The 18,912-nt window shown below is 46.7% G+C and overlaps 1 protein-coding gene across 3 annotated transcripts in view; it reads left to right on the top strand.

Moving 5' to 3' along the window:
* CLUAP1 (clusterin associated protein 1) overlaps window positions 1-18,912 on the top strand; it is a 58,111-nt gene that overhangs the window by 32,178 nt on the left and 7,021 nt on the right. For all 3 annotated transcript variants that reach the window (XM_032126135.1, XM_032126134.1, XM_032126133.1), the window contains 2 exons: window positions 4,209-4,281; window positions 13,504-13,608. In XM_032126135.1, coding sequence (XP_031982026.1) covers window positions 4,209-4,281; window positions 13,504-13,608 — 178 coding nt within the window. The remainder of the gene's footprint in view (window positions 1-4,208; window positions 4,282-13,503; window positions 13,609-18,912) is intronic.

Here is an 18,912-nt window from a genome sequence, read left to right as displayed (position 1 = left end):
TACTGTCTCGTTCAAACTCCCATCTACAAAACCCAGACATTTTACTTGAGTGGAGTGTGCTGGACAGGTAACATTTCTGTAACAACAGAAAATGGGCATGAAAAAAAGCCCAGTTGATTGTAAACACAGGTGAAACTTACTTGATTGAGAAGCCTTTGTGTGTCACTGGCCAAGGGCCTGCATGGAGAGCTGGGACATCACTGGTGACTAAGGACACCTGAGCACTTGTGCTGAGAGCCCCAGGACAGGTCACCAGCAAGGAGAAGTCATCCTGACCTGCTGTCAGGAAACTTTTGCACCCTTTGGACATGCAGGTCCCTCCCTTGGAGATCTTTAGGACCCAACAAGCTCCAGCCCTGAGCACTGTGATCTGATCCCACTGCTGGTCCTGCTTGGAGCAGGAGGTTGGACTGGGACTTTGCAAGGTCCTTTGGAGCCAGGGTTATTAGGGGATCTCAGTATCAGCAGGAAAGCCCTGCCTTGCTGCCTATTTCCCTCAGCTGTTTGCAAAAATGAATCCTTTGGGCAGATTTACACCCAGGAGAGGCTGCATAATGTATGATGCAGAGGAGGAGAATTTCCATCTGTCTGCCCCTAAGGCAGGATTTTGAGCCCTAGCGATCCCTGGTACCCTGAAAGTCCTGGGAGTCTCTCTGAAGGGGCAGGTTGGTTTGGATTTTGTGTTAATTGGTATTTAAATTGTGTTGATTTGACACCGTGATTCCTCAGTGGGAGCTGCCACTTTATGTGAGTAAAATTCACTTGTAGAGGAGGATCCAGAGAGTGTTTGCTGCTGCAGCTCCTGCTGTTTTTACTGGAGAGACTCAGCAGGGGATTAAATAGTGGCTCCTACCCATCCAGCATCCCAAGGCACTCAGGCTGTTCCCTGAGGGAGCTGCACGAGCACAGGGCACGTCACATCTCTGCTTTCATGGAGCTGTCACCCTGCCACGCTGCAAGGGAAATGTGACGCTTGAGCAGCCCCTGGGCCCTGGTACAACACTGAGTGTTGAAGGAGCCCCTGCAGCATTCCAGTCCATCACCCCCAGCTCTTGTGCCCTGTCACAGCTCAGGAGCCATGGATCACACACACAGGTGCCCAGCCTCAAACAGAAAACCATCTCTGATGGGCACAGGCTGGGCTTTGCTGAGCTGCCACAAACTACATCTGCTAAGGTGCTGCGATGTGGGGGAGGTGGTGTCACACCTCCACCACCTGGAAGGTGGAAGCTGCTCAGGCCAAAAAAATGCAGCTTTGATGGTTGCAGGCATTCAAAACCTTAAAAAAATGAAGTGATAAATTCTGTTGACTTTCTAGATTTGTGATTTGCTGTACCTTCTGCCCCCTCTTTGAAGATGTCACTTGTTAAGGACAGAAACCAGCAGTTCACTGATTTGACTGTTTTGGAGCTGCCCTTTGAAAACATTTTCTGTTGCTGCAGTTTTTGATGAGTTTTTCAGGATGTGGCAGTGATGGAGCCATAGGCTGCTGCTGGAAGGGAGGATGCACAGGCTCAGCAGGTCCCCTGGGCTGACAGTGGCATTTAACTAGCCATGCATCAAGTTATTCAGACACCTAAACCAGCAGAAAAACAACATTTTTCCTGCCAGTTAAGTGTCTGGGCTGGCTTGCAATGACATCAGCTGAGCTGCTGGCAGCAGCACAGGTGAAAGGCTGGAGGAAAGGGGGAGAAGTGGCTCATCTGCGTGGGTAAACATTCTTTTAGCCTTCATTTCTCTTGTTGTTTAAGTTCATGAACCCCGTCTTAGCCCTGCTGTTTTCCCCACAGATGCAGCACCTCATCCTCCAGTCAGGACCTTGGGTAGGCACATGCTGAGCTGCAGTGGAGAATTTGCCTGGCTTAATTTTGTTGTGATGGATTCGTTTGCAGCAGGTTCCTTTTGTGTCGCTGCACAAGTGCTTTTCTCAGAGCTGGAGAGTGGGAGAAGGGAAGGAGCAGGGAAGCAGGGTAAGGGAGCTGCTCATTTGTCTAAATTGGAATTGCCAGCTTCAGCTGTCGTGGTGTGTGTCTGGAATTACAGTGCCAGGCAATGATTATGTCTATGCTGATTATTTCACTGCTCTTTGAACATTCTAAATGTGCTTCCTGGGCTTATGAATTCGTCCCCGTGACATTTGGGAAATGTCTTTTTCTTGTATCCTGTTTTGGCCTTTCTTTGCCATAGGCACTGTGTGGGCTGCAGCAGCCAGTGGGGTTGGGATTCATGGGGGATTGACCCCTCAAGTATCCATTTGTCCCAGGGACAGAGCAATGGGGAGGCTGCACTGGGAAGGTGTGCAGGGGCTTACTGAAATCACTGACCATATTTAACCCTTAGGACTGGCTGGGAAGAAGAGGTAAAGATAAAAATGATAGCAATTGTGAGGCTCAGTGAGGAAATACTGGGACTCACTGATGCAGAGGGAAGCCTTGGATGGCCTTGGAATGACCAAAGGAGACACTGTTAGCTAGAGACCTCTGAAAATTTTGCCTCAGGTCCACATACGTTTCAATTTTCATCATTTTTGAAAAGGCTTTGCTGGCACTGAGGGGGTGGAGCACGTTACTTGTGAAGAAGGAATTCATAAGGAAGGGCAGTTTCCTCCATAGAGTATTTCAAATGTTCTGAATCTACACAAAACAAGTTAAAAACCATGCTTGTGCCTATTCCTCCCTTGTTTTTGCAGAAATCAGCTCCTCCCTGCAGAATACACCCATCACTTTGGAGATTTCAGTAGTTCTGGTGATGCAAGTTGCTGCTGGAGGGTCTCGTTCCGTGGGATTTGGCATCCTGACCTTTCTGCTTTATCCCCCTGGACACTGTCACACCTGCTTCAGTTTTGCAGGGTTATTCCTTTGGTCCCAAGCATCTGTTAGCCATATTCCTGGTATCCATGGAGCCCCTGTCTCTGTTAGCACTGAGAGTTTGTAGAGCAGGCAGTTTGTGTGGTTGTCCAAAGCAGATTTTTGGATCAGGGTTTATCCCCTTGAGAGAGGCACTGAGCTCGGTTTCTCACCAGGTACAGGTGACACATCACTTCCACTTGGAAACATCTTCCCTGCGAGCTCTTCCAGCATGAATTTCAATTCCCAGGACAGGTATTTATGCCGAGTTGTGTTGGATCATTCCAGTCTGTCCCCAGGCCTCTGTTTCCAGCAACTTCCTCATGTGCTGGGTGGTCCTTGGAGGTTCCTTTCTCAGCTTCCACACTTACAGAAACACATTTTCACATGGAAGTGTGAAAAGGTTGGGCTCCATTCAACCACTTTCAGATGCTTTTTTTACTTTCTTCCCTCTGTCCCATGAATATTCCGGCTGAGTCCACGTTTCCTTCCCACAAGTGCACTGTAAGTGTGGAGGTCTGATCACATCAGAGCAACTGGTGGTTTTAATTATAATCATATTTTGCATAGAGAAATCAAAGGCTCAGAAAAATCTTACTTCAATCCACAATTAATTAACTCTCCTCTACCTGACTGGAATGGAAGAGACTAAAATTAGCAAAATTTGTGGCTAAATCTTCTATCAGCTGTTGCCACCTGTTCCTGTTGTGGGTTCTGTCTGTGCCTGATTCTGTGCATTCGTATCTTACCTACTCCATCAGGTTCAGTTTGCTATTCACCATTAGCATTACCTAAATTAAAGCTAAATGTCATTTAAAATGGACTAGAAAGGTCCCATTCTGTGGTTTTTTAGTGTCATTGACCTTCACATTTGGTTGGTTCTCCTCTGCACTACAGTGTGGTGTCATAAATACATGGCTGTACTTTTCCAGCTTATTGATAGGGTTGTTTGCTCCAGTTTTGTTTGCATGCTTGGGAAGGTGTGGATTCTTTCTGGTTTGGGTGTGTGTTTGGAAGTGAAGTCATTTCACAAACCAGTTCTGGTGTTTAATGGACTGTTGGCTGAAAACAACTACCAAAGCCTGCTTTTCAAAGCACCAGCAGTCATGTTCTGTGGGATGAAGACAAATAAACTCATTTTCCATGGGATAAGTGATGTTTCACCCAGTGGGGATGTAAGGTTGATTTTCAGTGCACTGGTTGACCTGGCCTTTATATCCTGACCCTCCCACTCAAAGTGAGCAGGAGCTTCATGTTTCAAATCAGACTTATTTTTCCATAAAATATTTCCAATGCTAACATTTTCTAGTCCCATTCTACCTGTGGCAGCTTTCCTAAGGCAATCCTTTTTTCCTCTTGCAGGAAACAGCCAACATGTTACGTCTTATTCAGAACAGGCTGAAGGAGGAGGAGCAGCACCTGCTAAAGAGTGGAAGTAAGTGGGATTCCTTCAGCTCTTGTAGTAACAGAGGAGTTGCTAAGTACTGGCTACTCCATGTGTAAGTGTCCACTTCCAAGGGGATGTGGGGGGATGACAGAGTCAGTAGGCGGGGTTAGAAAAAGTGGAATCATGACAACTTTAAAAGGACAGCAGTGAGCTAGGGAACGAAACCTCTGGGAATGTTCCTCTGCCTTGCCAGTTTTACCTGCAGAGCTGAGAAATGACCACAGTCAGCCACTGAGCACTGGGCAATCCCAGGGAGCAGATTTAGGCTTCATTTTACTGCTGCCACCCCTCCCTGGGCTGGCTGGGGACACAGACTTGTCCCAGCACTGTGGGATTGCTGGTTTGGGAGCAGACTTGGACAGAGGATTCTCTCAGCCAAAAGCTTCGTGGGGGTGAGTAGTGCTGCTGGTTTGTGCCTCATCACACACATGCTGGAGTGTCCTGCACAACCAGAGTGTCCTTTCTGTCCCCAGTTTCTGTCCCCAGTTTCTGTCCTCAGCACTTGCCTGCCACAGTGCATGGCACAGAGTTTGGTTCTGTGTTCAGAATGATTCTCCATGACACAGATCAGAACTTCCTCAGATGAAAACTCACAGCTTAAAATCTTCTGTAAGATCATCAGTCTTCTCCACAGAATCCACATTTGCCTCCCTGCATTTGTTTGATTTTAACATACCTGCAAAATGGGAATGCAATTAAAATTGGGGGGGGGGGGGGTTTCCTTTTTTTTTTCCTAACCTTCTTCTTAATTAATTAGGATCACAAGGGAATTAATGACCTCTTGAGACTCTGTAGAAAGCTCACAAACCAGATCTTTTTGAGCCAAACAGCGGCCAGAACTTCATAATGAACTACCCCTGTGAATTTAATATTGCAATCTGTGCATTTTTATTTGACACTGGGAGAAACTAGAAGTTAACTCTTAAGATCAGAGGCAGAGTTCATGGAAGCTGAAATTGAGTAAAGACATAAAAGTTGCACTTCCCAGTTCGTTTGGTGTCCGAGATTTTCAGAGAAAACTCATGAAAGAGGAAATTTACTGATTTCTGCCCATCTTTGATCTCATATCAGTGAGGTACACGGTGAAGAAGTTTCAGCTGAAATACAGGATTTGTAATATAAGCATGTGGAATTATTTCAAGGATTTATTTGAGTGAAAAAGTCCAAGTCCTTCTCTCTGACAGTTTTAGGGGTAAAAAGGTTCAAGAGGAGGTGGACATCAGCCATCAGTAATTGGCAGTGTGAGGTATAATGTGAAAATTTGCTGCCCTGCTTTGTCCTTGTCTGTGGATTTTCACTTGGAAAACTGTTCTGTCATTTTGCATCTCTGAAATAAAAGGAACTTTGCCTTTCAGTGACTGATTTCACTGCCACCTAAGAATGTGATTATTACTTCTAATGACCTCAAATATTGCCATAATACATCTTAATTCAAGCACCTAATTGTCATAATTAGTATTTATTCTAGTGACAAGAGCACCAGGATCCATTTGCCAGAGCCGGCTCATTTATTGACGTGTCCCATCTCTCTCAGCTCCACCCTGCCTTTGTGAAAGTCTGCAGGGGTGGAACTGAGACAGGAAATTTGGTTCTCCAAGGCTGTGGTCCAGCCAGGAGCACGGGTTAATTTAATTAACACAGTCTGCTCACACTTAACAACCTGGGCTCTCCCCTTAGACCACACCCCCCTGTCCTCCTCTCCTTTTTAATTAAATGCTGCCCTTTTAACGATTCAAACCGAAGAGATTTGCATTGGTGAGAGAATGCAGAAGTTGGTGTCTTACATGGCACAGTTCACAGAGCAGTTGTGTTCATCCCAGGATCGTCATCCCCGGAAAAAGACACGTTTGGCACAAGAGGGAACAAAGAGTGAGCAGCAGAACGGGCTCAGCATTGCTGAGCAGCTTTGCGTGCCCACCCTCCCCCAGGGTTAACAGTGCAATTCACACCAGAAGCAGGGATCACCTGAGGGATGGAGTTTCTGCTGGAGAGGATTCCCAAGGACTTGCAGGTGGATCTGGCAGTGATTTTATCAGGAGTGCTGTGAGCACGGTGAGGAAATGGTGTGAGGTGCTGCAGGCAGGGGCACTTCAGCCTTTCAGCTGTTTGGATTTCGGGTGCTACATGCTCCTGAGAGAGGACGTGTTCTGTAATGAGCCAGTGACAAGGAAGAGTAAAGAAGGACTTCACCATCAGAAACATCTTTCTGAAGTAGGTTTTTGGAGGGAAAAATATTTCCTAGAATCCCAGACTGCTTTGGGTGGAAGGGAGCTTAAAGCTCATCCTGTTCCACCCCCTGCCATGGGCAGGGACACCTTCCACTGGCCAAGGCTGCTCCAAGCCCCGTCCAGCCTGGCCTTGGACACTGCCAGGGATCCAGGGGCAGCCCCAGCTGCTCTGGGCACCCTGTGCCAGGGCCTGCCCACCCTCCCAGGGAACAATTCCTTCCCAATTTCTTGTCTAAATTGACCATCACTCTTTGTCCTGTCACCACAGACCTTGCTAAATACTTCATTATTCCACTTAGATTTTTGAGTAATGTCCCCCACACAAAGCAGGGTGGTTTAATCTGAAGTTTTATTCCATCTTCAGTTTGTTTGGAAATTTAGGATTTTGTTGTCTGGCCCTTCAACCCAACAAGACACCAGGATGGTTGAAGTGGACCCTGCTGTGACTTGGTCTTGCTCATGGAACAGGTTCTGGAGATGAAGGGATGAGCTCCTTCTCGGCTCAGTGGAAGGTGGGCAGGCTGGCCTGGTGTCTCCCAGTATCCCAGGACTCCCTGGCTGACTCTGGAATGTTGAGGGGCTGGAGTGAGCTTTCTTGGAACAGGTTCACCGTTTCCCTCCTCAGAGGGGTCACAGGGGCAGTGCCCCTGGCAGGAACAGGGCAGGTTCTCACTCTCTTTACACGTTGCCCCTGGGAGCTGCAAGACACTTAATGAGACTTTTCTAACAACACGGGCTAGCAGGTGGTGATGAATTTGTTCCAATTAACTGATAAAAGTCAGCATCCTCTCTGTCCTGTGAGCAGTTACCTTCATGGACCCTTGTAATTGATCAGCTCTCTCATTGTCTGCATCCCCTGACCTTATCTCCTGCTAATTTGGTAAGAAGGGTTCCAAATTAACACTTCATTTCTCTCTGCAATAAAGTTGCAGGAGTTTTGGACAGCTTTCAGTTGAGTTTCAGGCTGAGAAGCCTAAATCCTGTTTCTAATAAAGGAGAGCTGTGGGATGGAGGTTGAGTTGTGCAGATCTGTGCTGAGAATGTAGAAAATCCATGGATTTGTTGTGGTATTCATGTAAAACTGGCAAAATTGTTTCGTGGTATTGATAAACAGTCTGGTTCTTTCTTCTTTTGCTGCCACACATTGCAAATCAGTTTTTTCTCTCTGACAGAGCAACTCCATAAAACCACTGCACAAAAAAAAAAAAAAAAAGCCAACACTAAATTGTCTGAAAAACTGTTCTTAAACAACATAAAGGTTTTGAACTCTACAGATCAGGCTCTGAGTATTATCTGCTTGATGAAAATACACACAATTAAGTACTTGCAGCAGTATAAGAATGTCTTTTTGTGCTGAGCAGGGAGGAAATTGCTGTTATTTTTCTAATCTTTGCTTTGCAGAAGATGCTCTTAGAGAAGTTGATCCAGGCTGTGGTGTCTCACACATCTGCTGCCCCTGTGCCACACCCAAGGCTGGTGCCAAGTAACAAATCCAATTGGTTGAAGCTCAGGGTTTGGTTCCCTTGTTAATGGCAAAGTGACTCTTGGTGTGTTGGACATTGCTCAGATGAAGGCTGTAGATAGAACTCCTGTCAGGTGTGGGTACTGGATGCTCTGGTACTGGATTGTGTGAGAGGAGAGGCCAGGGAAGGTCACTGACCACAGCAGAAATTCAGTTCATTTCCTCAAATTTATCCAACATTGTAAAAACTTTGTTGAGCAAAAAGGCACTTGGAATGTTTCTGGATTGAAACAGTTTTTCAGACTCATCAGCTTATTGCAGTTACAGATCTTTCTTTTTCACTTTCTTATACTCTTTTCCCAATGCATTTTCTCACATTCTTCAGGAGCTTTTTATCAATTTAAAAGCAGACAATGCAGAATCACAGGATCCCAGAGTGGTTTGGATTAGAAGGGACACCAAAGCTCATCCAGTGCCACCCCCTGCCATGGGCAGGGACACCTTCCACTATCCCTGATTGCTCCAGGCTCCATCCAGCCTGGGCTTGGACACTGCCAGGGATCCAGGGGCAGCCCCAGCTGCTCTGGGCACCCTGTGCCAGGGCCTGCCCACCCTCCCAGGGAACAATTCCTTCCCAATATCCCATCCAGCCCTGCCCTCTGGCACTGGGAAGCCATTCCCCCTTGGCCTGGCACTCCAGGCCATTGTCCCCAGTCCCTCTCCACCTTCCTTGTAGGAATATATATGAACTATATATTCTTTAAAAAGTAAAATATTTTGTTTTGAAAATATAAAGAGTAAACCCTTTGAATTTTCAAAAATATTTCCTGTATTTCTTTTGCCCAGTGCTTTGCCCAGGATTAATTTAAATATGCAGAAGTATTTGCTGTAAAACTGAATTTGTCCTTGACTGTGCCACTTTCTGTTGTGCTGCTCCAGTCAGTCCACCCTGCATCCTCTGGCTTGGTCTGTAGAATGAGTAAACATTCATTTCCCCCAGCATCTGGAAATCTGCACTGCTTGAATCTTGTTCAGCAATAACCAGAGGATTAACTGATGCTCCTGGGTGCAGCCTTTCTACTCCAGAGCTGCTGCTTTAAAATCTGACAGCAGGCAAACAAAAAGCCCCATTGCAGCAGTTGTGGGATTTGAGGGGGAGCTCCTGGATGATTCCTGGAGGATATTGCTGGTGCTTAAGCCATCCATCTTGTGAGAGACACTTGGAACTGGTCCACAGGAGCTTTGTGTTGTGCTTGTTGGGTAATTGCAAATTCATGGTCTAATTTAATAGTACTTTGATGGATTCTTGGCTTGGAAGACTGTTAGAAATAGTTCTGGTCACCAAATACGACCTCTTGATCAAATGGGCCCAAAAATAACTTAACTGCTCACTCCTGCTGAGAGTCCAAATCCCAGTTTAAGTGGAGCTTGTCATCCAGATTTAATTTTAATTACTTCAAGTGGCTGAGACCTATTGTTTCCCCAAGCAGTTGTTAATCATCCTTGTTGATAAATTGGGAGTTTGGATTCTGTGGATACACCAGGCTGGATGGGACTTGGAGCAGCCTGGGATAGGGGCAGGTGTCCCTGCCCATGGGAAGGCTGGAATGGGATGAGTTTAAAGTCCCTTGCAACCCAAATTATTCCATGATTCTGTGATCCTAAAATGACCAAGCAAGGTAAATAATTGCACTTAGAGCGACCTCTGCAAGCTCCTCGTTGCTGTATGTTGCTGTTACTGCCCAGTTTTTGGCTACACAGCTCCAAACATCCAAGTTTTCCACTGGAATTTGTAGGACCTTCCACACATCTGGACCTTGCTCAGTGGCTCTCAGTACCAGGCTGAATTTTTCTTCGAGATCAGATGACAGATCTCAGTGTTGTGCTAAGGACAAAGGACGTTCCCTCCAGAAATTTTTATATCCAAGCCTTTCTTTCCCTTCAGAGTGCAGAGCTGTGGGTTTAGGAGTGTCCAGGCTGATACAGAGCCTGGTGTTCTGGATTTGGTGTGACAGTGGGATGGGTTTGGCAGAGCTGAGGCTTCCAATAGGCACTGAGCTTCACTCTCCTTCAGCACATTTAAAATCCCAATCCCACCCCCTTTGGTTTTTCCTGCTCCCTTATTTCATGCCACTTATTAACTGGATTTCACTTGGGATCAAGTTGCTGTCAGCTGCCCATTTGATTGTTCTCATGATGTTTTCTCACCAAAACCAGCATCCTGCTGAATGCTGTAATTGCTGTGGAACCAATGCTTGTGTTTTCAAGGCAGTGGATTTCTGATGAAATTGGGCACTCTGCACAGCACTTACAGCTAATTCCAGAGCACATCAATAAACAATGGCCTCTGTGCTCATTATCCTCACCACAGTAACTTCTTATTTTACAGCTGGATACTTTTACTTGAATATTGATGCAAACTACCAAATCTGTAATGAAATCACTGCTAAGTTATTAAATCATGCTGCTTTTCCTTCAAGCATTGCAAATTACCAGAAATTAAATCATTTCAGGATAGTATTATCTGTCCAGGTATCAGCTCTGGCTTTTTTCTGGGAGCAGGAACAAAAATCCCACCTTTGGAGATCAGTGGAACCAGGATGTATTTTTTGTGACTGGACAGCTTTAAAGGAAGCTAATTTAGTTGACTGAAACCCATCTTTATGAAATAGAAATGTTGAAATGAAAGGCAAGTGGCGTTTAAAATCTCAGTGTATTCTCCCTCAGGTAGGCTGATATTTGGAGTGTTTTCTGTGCAGTAGAGTCAATCACAGCAGTGGGGAGATGGGCCCAGCACAATTTACAGACTTGTTCTGCTGACTGCCTTTTCACAATAAAAATACAAGAGCTGCTTAAAACCTCAGTCTGAAGCTTCTGGAAGCTGCCAGCTTGGCCTCAATTGGGGCACATGGATTGCTGAATAATAATAAATAAGTCTGTTGTGAGAATTCCAGTAATCCTCATGTAAACCCATATAAATCTCATAAGCCAGCTCCATTTAGTGGTTCTGTACTCCATGTACAAGCACATGGCAGTTTGTGGTGCTGTGGTTGATTATCTTCATTGCTTTATGCTGATCCTGAGAAAAACCTGCTTTTTTCATAAGGAATGTTCCTTGTCTCCCCAAAATTGATTGTAGTTGGTTGTGCAGTGTTACACAAATGAGATTGTGGCTTCTTCTAGGGCAACAAGTCTTGCTACGTGTTGTTAAATGAAACTTCCTGAATTGTCACTGTTTATGAATACCAGGAATATTTTGGCGAGAACTGGGCACACGGGGTGTAGAGTGAGGGGTTTGTTGGGGGGACACTGCCTAGGACAGGTCATACAAAGCCCTGGGCTGGTCTAATGTTTAATCCTGATAAAAAGCCTGTACTCAGCTTCTCTGTATCTTGTGTATTTGAATAATTTTTTAGTGCTGTTCTCTGCTTCTGTGTCCTTGAGATTTTGGCTCAGCTGGTGACTCAGATTGTGCATGGGCAGAGCTGGGCTTGGTGATAGTAGCCCTTGGGCTGGATTGGAGCAGTATATTTATTTTGGGGGAGTGTAAAAGGTGCTTGATGTCTTTTCAAGAGGGAGTAGGAGGCTTGGAGGCAGGGATTTTAATATTGCTGCATTTGCAGCTGTCACTTCCCAGAGCCTCTGGCACGAGTTCACTGCAGTGATGTTCCGAGCTGGGGTCTGTGCACCAGGATTCCAGCCAGGCTATTCAAGGAAAACCCAAACTCTTGCCATAGATCCGTAACAGGATTTGTTTCAAGGTCACAACTCAGCAGGAAAAGTGCTGTACTGTGGTTACTGGGGAGAAACTCCTCCCTGTGATGGGGGGGAGGCCCTGGCACAGCGTGCCCAGAGCAGCTGGGGCTGCCCCTGGACCCCTGGCAGTGTCCAAGGCCAGGTTGGACATTGGAGCTTGGAGCAGCCTGGGACAGTGGAAGGGGTGGCAAAATTGGCTTTGTGGTCCTTTCCAAGCCAGGCCATTCCATGACATATTGGGAGTTCAGTTGAATTGGTATTTTCATTTGGGTTGAAAGGCAATCCAGGGTTTTTAAAGGCACAGGGAAGAATTTCTTCCCCATATCCCATCCAGCCCTGCTCTCTGGCAGTGGGAGGCCGTTGGTCCCTGCTCAGCTGGCAGCTCATGCTCAGGAGATCCCAGAGAGGAGCAGGATGCACAGATGGGCATGGAATTGGAAAGGTTGGGCCAAGTAATCAGTGGGCTCCCTACAGCAGCCTCAGCTCTTGGCAGTGGTGCTGCCTAATAGGAGCACAAGTGACAAAACCTGAAAGGGAGAAATTGCTGCTAAAAATAAAATAACCAAGAAGGAAGGAAAAAAACCCACAAAGTAAGAATGAGGGCGTTTCAGTAGCAGTAAGAGCCATCACAGATGTGATAAATTCATTCTTTAATATACTGAGCACAAACTTGAATCCTTTCTGTAAGCTCCACATGGAGATTGCCCATGCAAGGCTGAGCAGAACCTCAGTTTCCTAAATGCCAGGCAAACAGCAGCAGCCTCCAGGTCACACAGCAGTGAGTGATTCCCTCACTTGCCAAAGAGGAAAGTGCAAATAGAAATTACAGCTAACTCTGCTGGAGCCTTGTCATCTTACCGGGCTAGCAAATACTTCCCTTGCCAGTTATTATTTTCTCATTAACTTAATATAGCAGTGAAAAAGAGGATGGGAAAATGTCTAATATTTGTGTATTGTCCGATAATTAAATATTGCAAAGCTGTGTCAGCTCATTACTAATCCTAATTAAAGTAGTTATTTCCATTTTCAGCTCAGATGTGTGTGTAATTAAATGTACCTGGGAAAGAATTGCCTATTTTCTCTAAATAATCAGCAGCAAATGTTGCTGTGCTGGGTGCTCCCGTGGGGTCCTGTTGGGCTTGTCCTGGCACTGGACAGGGAGCTTTACTTTGGATGGGGAGAAGGAAACAAAGGCAGATGATGAAAATATCTGAAGAAGTTCCTGCATCTTTGCAAGCTTTCCTGTCCCTCCAACATCTTGGGTTTGGCTGTAGCTGCATTCCTTTTATGTGGGGACGTGGAACTGTGCTTATCTAGGATTAAATGGAAGGCAAATAGTCCAAGGGGATGGGTTTTGACATTGCTGGTGTCAGGGTAAAACCAGGAGACGTGTTAATAAACACACACACTTCCAATGCTTTTCAAAAAGTTTTATCTTTAAATCACTTGCTGAAGTAGCACCTTCTCTTCATAGCTGGAGAGGGGGTTTAAACAGCACCTTTATGGTACAGTCTGGGATTGTCCCAAGACTTTTGTTTGCAGTGAATGGTGCTTTGGCACTCACATGCTGTAGGATTTCTCCTTGGGATGTGGATATTGGCCACTTTCCTGCGCTCTTGTGTAGAGCCAAAGCTCTCTGCAGCTGCATTTTCAATTCCTCTTGGGCTCCAACAAAGGTAGAACTGCTGGTATCTCCTGTGTCCTGCTGCTGTTCTGGGCTGTGGGTTGGTTTGGGGGATATTAACTGGCTTTGTTTTTAACCAGGTAATGATGATTCTGACATAGACATCCAGGAGGATGAAAGATCCGACAGTGAGGGGGATTTGCAGATCATGAGGCACCGCATCAGCACCGACGCTCTCCTGCAAGGTATCCTACCCCTTCCTGAGCTGCCCTGATTCACAGGGATATGCTGGAATTACCTGAGTAGCTGCAAATGGAAGAAGCCCCTGTCACCCTTCAGGATATTGGCACTGCTCAGCTCTCAGGAGCTGTAGGAGAATAAAGCCCTGTGGAGAAAACAATGCTTCCAGGGCAACAAATGAAGGATTATTTACTGGGGGAAAAAAATCACTGTATGGGGAAAATCCTGCCTTGGTATTGCCTTACACATTCCTGAAGTAGTTTTATCCAAAGCCTTAGGGAAGCAATACCACTTCTCATTGCAAAGCATTTCTTTCCCTTTAGCTGTTGGCACCTGTTTCAGCTGAGTCTTCCACAGGAAACCTTCAGTGAGTCAGTAAAGCCACCTGCACTGACTGGGCACAGGTGGAGCAACCTGAGCTGCTGCTCCCAGGGAGGGATGTGAGCCCTCTGTCCTGCTTCATGGGGAGTGGAACTGCAGCCTCTGCCTGCTGATCCCACTGCTCACAAGGAGCTCAGAGGAATTGCTGTGTGAGGGTCTGTGTTTCACTCAGGTGGGAAGAGAAACGTTCTGTTTAGTGTGGAGTCGAGCAAAGCACAGCCAGGAAATCAGGGCAGTTCTTCTTGTTAGCAGTGAGGGATTCTGAACTGTCAGCACAAACCTCTCTGGGTTCTGGAGCAAGTGCCTCTGTGAGGGATTTCATGTGCCACCATTCCTGCTGGTACCTGTTCCTTAGATAAACTGCAAATATGTGGGGTTTTGTGAGTGGAATTCTGCTTTCCCCTCTCTGACTGAGACCAGGGAAAGAAGCTGGTGTTCTCAAATCTATGTAATTCAAGTTTATCCTCCCTTCCTCTGTTTTTCTTGAAAATTGAAAATTCTCGTTAAGTGCTAGAAACACTGATATTCCCTAAAGAATATTTTACATTGGCATTTCTCAAGGAAAGGTTTTAGAGCTTTGGAAGTGACCCAAAGTGTAGCTTCATCTCAGAAAACACCATGACCTGAGTACCTGCTGCTCTTAATAGCAGTTTTAGTTTTACTCTAAAAGTCATAGATTTTGCTGCAAGTAGAATTTTTTCTAGGAAGAGCTTTGTTATCATTAATTACCCTTAATGGAAACTCAGTGTTAGTTCATCAGACTTTAAGACCTGAGTTTAATGTCAGAAGCAGCAGCTTCTTTAGAAAACCAGGGTTGAATATTGTCTGCCTGTTTGCTGTTAAACACACCACAGATCTGTTGGTGTTCTTCAGCAATTTGCATTTAAAATACACGTAATGATCAAGGTGGCACAGCAAGAACATTATTTCTATTAATTGCTGCTTTTTTTCCTTGATTCAATTTAAGATATTTCAATCACTTTCCTCTGAAGCTTTGTGCTTTCTTACATGGTCATGCTGCTGAGCCACGTTTGCTCTCAAACTGAGGAGAAAGGGCCCACTGTGCTCAGTCCCTGTGGCTGCTGTGGTGCACTTTCACATCTCTAATTCCCAGGTTATCAGTGCTGGGAGATAAGGCTTCCTCCCTCTCTCTGTGGTGGGCAGATATTCCAGTGTGTTCTGCCATTATAGAGGCAAAATTCTCAGGGAGAGATAATCCCTCTTTTTAGGCCACTTGGTATAATTGAGAAAAATCAGCACCCTCTCATCCTCAAGAGCCCTTTCGTCAGCTCTGCCTAGATGCAGCAGAATTCAAACTAAATGCAGGTTTGACAATACTGCTCCTGGTTTTATTCTTTCAGCCAATTAAAAGACTTAAAGTTACAGGATTTAGTTTCCCATGGAGCAGCAAAGAGGGAGCTGGGGGAGACTTGTGTGGTGCAGAGAGAAAATGGACCCCTTCCCCACGTGCAGAGGGGAACAGGCAGGAGCAGCTGAAGAAGGAAGCTGGAATGGGCTCTGGAGCTTTCACTTCAGTGCTGCTGGGTTAGCAAACATGGCAAAACCAGCATTAGGGAGGCAGGAAGGGCTCAGATCCAGGAGGGAGCAGGGAGGTGAGAGCTCATGGCTGGGAGAGCAGTGGCCAAGCTGCAGGTGCTGCCTGTGGGCCTGGGAAACCACAGCTGCTTTATTGTCACAATATCACAGTTACAGGCAAGTCCCCTCCTTGAGGGGGCTGATTGTAATAAACCCCTGTGCCACTGATCATTTGCATTTGTAAATCAGAGAATCCATTGATTTATCATAGAATCACAGACTGCTTTGGGTTGGAAGGGACCTTAAAGCTCATCTCGTTCCACCCCCTGCCATGGGCAGGGACACCTTCCCCTATCCCAGGCTGCTCCAAGCCCCAATGTCCAGCCTGGCCTTGGACACTGCCAGGGATCCAGGGGCAGCCACAGCTGCTCTGGGCACCCTGTGCCAGGGCCTGCCCACCCTCCCAGGGAACAATTCCTTCCCAATATCCCATCCAGCCCTGCCCTCTGGCAGTGGGAAGCCATTCCCTGTGTCCTGTCCCTCCATGCCTTGTCCCCAGTCCCTCTCCAGCTCTCCTGGAGCCCCTTTAGGCACTGCAAGGGGCTCTGAGGTGTCCCTGGAGTCTTCTCTTGTCCAGGTGAGCACCCCCAGCTCTCCCAGCCTGGCTCCAGAGCAGAGGGGCTCCAGCCCTTGGGGCATCTCCGTGTGTTCCTCTGGACTCACTCCAGCAGCTCCGTGTCCTTCCTGTGCTGGGGACACCAGAGCTGGAGGCAATGCAGTCTCTACATTTTAATTTTAACATTGTCAATGTGAGTAAAATTTCACATCCATTTTTATTCTGTCTGGCAATAGATATTTGAGGCTGTGACAAGTACAATGGACTTCCCTGAATTTGTGGTGGCACTTGCAATAAGATTCTTGTTTTGTCAGAGAGCCAAAGAAAAATTCTTTCAGCCTTGAAAGCCTTAACCATTTGCAGTGCAGAGAAACCTCTTGCCTGAAACAGGCCATAGATGAGTTGTTTGCAGCAGGGTGGTTGTTCATGTGCAGCTGGGGTGGACTTTGTGGTAAAGGATGCAAAGCCTTGTCCTGGGAATGCAGAAGCTGCTGTGCTGGATCAGCATCCATCCAGCCTGGTCCCTCCCCAGCATTGGTTGTAAGAAAATGTCTGGGGAAGCACATGGGAACTTCCCTCAGGTTCCCTACTGCTCTCAAGCTGTTTCAACCCCATCAGTTGTGGCTTCCACAGATTTAATCTAACCCTCAGTACATTTATGTTCTCCTAAGAACCTGTTCAGTCTCCCCTTGAACTAAATAGGTTTTTGTCACCCACAACTGTCAGAAAGTGGCAGATTCTGAAGCGATGTTGTGATTCCATGTGCAGATCCATCTTCTCAGGACCAGAGTCCTGAAATGCATTGTGGTATCACGAGGATCTCTCCCCTTGCAGAGCTGGCAGGTGGGGACCCACAGACTGTGACACACTGTGCTGGTGACGAGGCAGTGCTGCTGCATGGAGCTGAAAGAGTCCGTCCTTGTGGAACTGTGCCTGTAAATGACCTTCTGTTCCACACTGCCAGGGTGTTTCAGCTCCTGTGAACCATTTCTCCCAGTGCTGTAGCTCTTTTCCTTTCGTAACATTGGTGTTAAGGGGTGGTTTTGCCCTGACCTGACCACAGAGACCATTTCATTACTGAGACAGGAACAACTTCAGCCCCATTTGATCTTTTCCTGTAAGAAGATAGCTTTATAAAACCCTGGCTTTTTAGCAGACAATCAGTCCAAAGTCACACAGTGGCTCTCTCAGAGCCCCCTTCCTTGGCTGAGCTGGCCCAGAGGATCAGGGTGTTAATGATGTGCTGGCAGAGAGGGCACTTGCTGCTGAGTGCCTGTGGCACCCTGCGTGCTGGGGGAAGGCTGCAGAGCCTGAATTATCCCTGATTTTTTTTCAGTCCTGTAGGGAAAAGGGAAGTTTTGACAGAAAAATCTTCTCAGGTGAGCCTCCACAGTCCTGTTCCCAATCCTTCCATACAGCAGGCAGGCTGAAAAGCAGGGAAGTCCTGTTCTCAGTGGGAATTGTCACTCTGCTTGTGGAATTTCTCTATCCAGCTTGTGGCCGTGTTCAGATTTCTGCTGTGGAATTTCTAGAATGTTTTCCTTCCCTCTTAATCTCCCCCAGGTGTGTAGAAACCACAGGTGTGAAATTGGTTGGCAGGAGAGTGGAGGGATTCAGTTGGGAATATGCAACAGCTGCCTGCTCCTTATATCTTGTTCACACTGAGTTCCTGTGGCTGTCACCTGCCTAATTTCTAAAACCACATGTTAAATAAATGGTCTGGTTTTCCCTTCCCTCTGATTCCTCAAGGAAATAACATCTCTGAGTCCACGATGAGGAGATGTATGCAAGTGCATTTGTCTTTACAAACACAAGATGGTAACAAATCTGGATTTCTCAAAATTCTTCTCTGTTGTGGAAATGAGTCTTGATAAGAAAAATGTGCTGAAGGCCTCTGCAGCTGTCTGGGCATCCCTCAGATGCTGTGTGATCCCATCCCTGATCCCTCTGCCTCATCCACAGGGACAGCTGCCTCTTACCAGCACACAGGATGTGGTTTCCTTCTTTACCCTTCTCAAGTCATTCCCCCAGGCAGTCTGTTTAGAAACCCTTTACAAACAGGGGTCAGGGTCTCCTCACTGCTGCAGAGTGCCTGGAGCTTGTGGTTTTGAGAAAAAAGCCAGAAGAAAATGCCTTGTTCAGAGTCAGGCAATACTGAAGGGCCCACAGGGAGGATTTGCCAGGGATGTTGCATGTGCAAACTTCTGCCACAGACTCCAGAAACTGTCAGCATCCTCCTGGTGTCCAGCAGTGCCAGCATGGCCAGGCCTGAGTCTCAGAAACACCAGGAATCTGCAGTTCCCACACTCAGTGGGGCTTCCAGGTGCTCTTTGTGAGGCCAAATTAAATTTGGGTGTCTGCACAGAAAGGATGCCTGATGTGGTGTCAGGTGGGCAGAGGTGAGTCAGACACAGCAGCAGCTGTGACACAGGCTCTGCTGGGCACAGAATTCTTAACTTTCCAGTCCATCTGGGGCTTGGGAATGTTGTTTGTAACTCCAGAGCCCTTCTGAATATCCCTGCCTGATTTCTTGGCAGTTACCAAGAGGTACAGAGCAACACAACAAAATCTGCTCTGCCCTGGGCAGCTGCTCTCTTCCTGATGGCTCTGAGGAGCCCTGGTGTTTGCAGGCATCTCCTGGTATGTGTTTGCCTGGATTCAAAGCCTATGGAAGCAAGGAGATGAGTGGGTTTCACACATTCCATGGACAGAGGGACAAAGCTGAGGCACAAGGAATGGGAGGGATTTGGCTGTGCAGGGTTCAGGTTCTCCAGCT

The sequence above is a fragment of the Corvus moneduloides genome, chromosome 16 (genome assembly GCF_009650955.1).
Source record: "Corvus moneduloides isolate bCorMon1 chromosome 16, bCorMon1.pri, whole genome shotgun sequence".
Taxonomy (NCBI): Eukaryota; Metazoa; Chordata; class Aves; order Passeriformes; family Corvidae; genus Corvus; species Corvus moneduloides.
The sequence above is the reverse complement of the archived record's forward strand: the minus strand, read 5'-3'. Positions and strand labels throughout refer to the sequence as shown.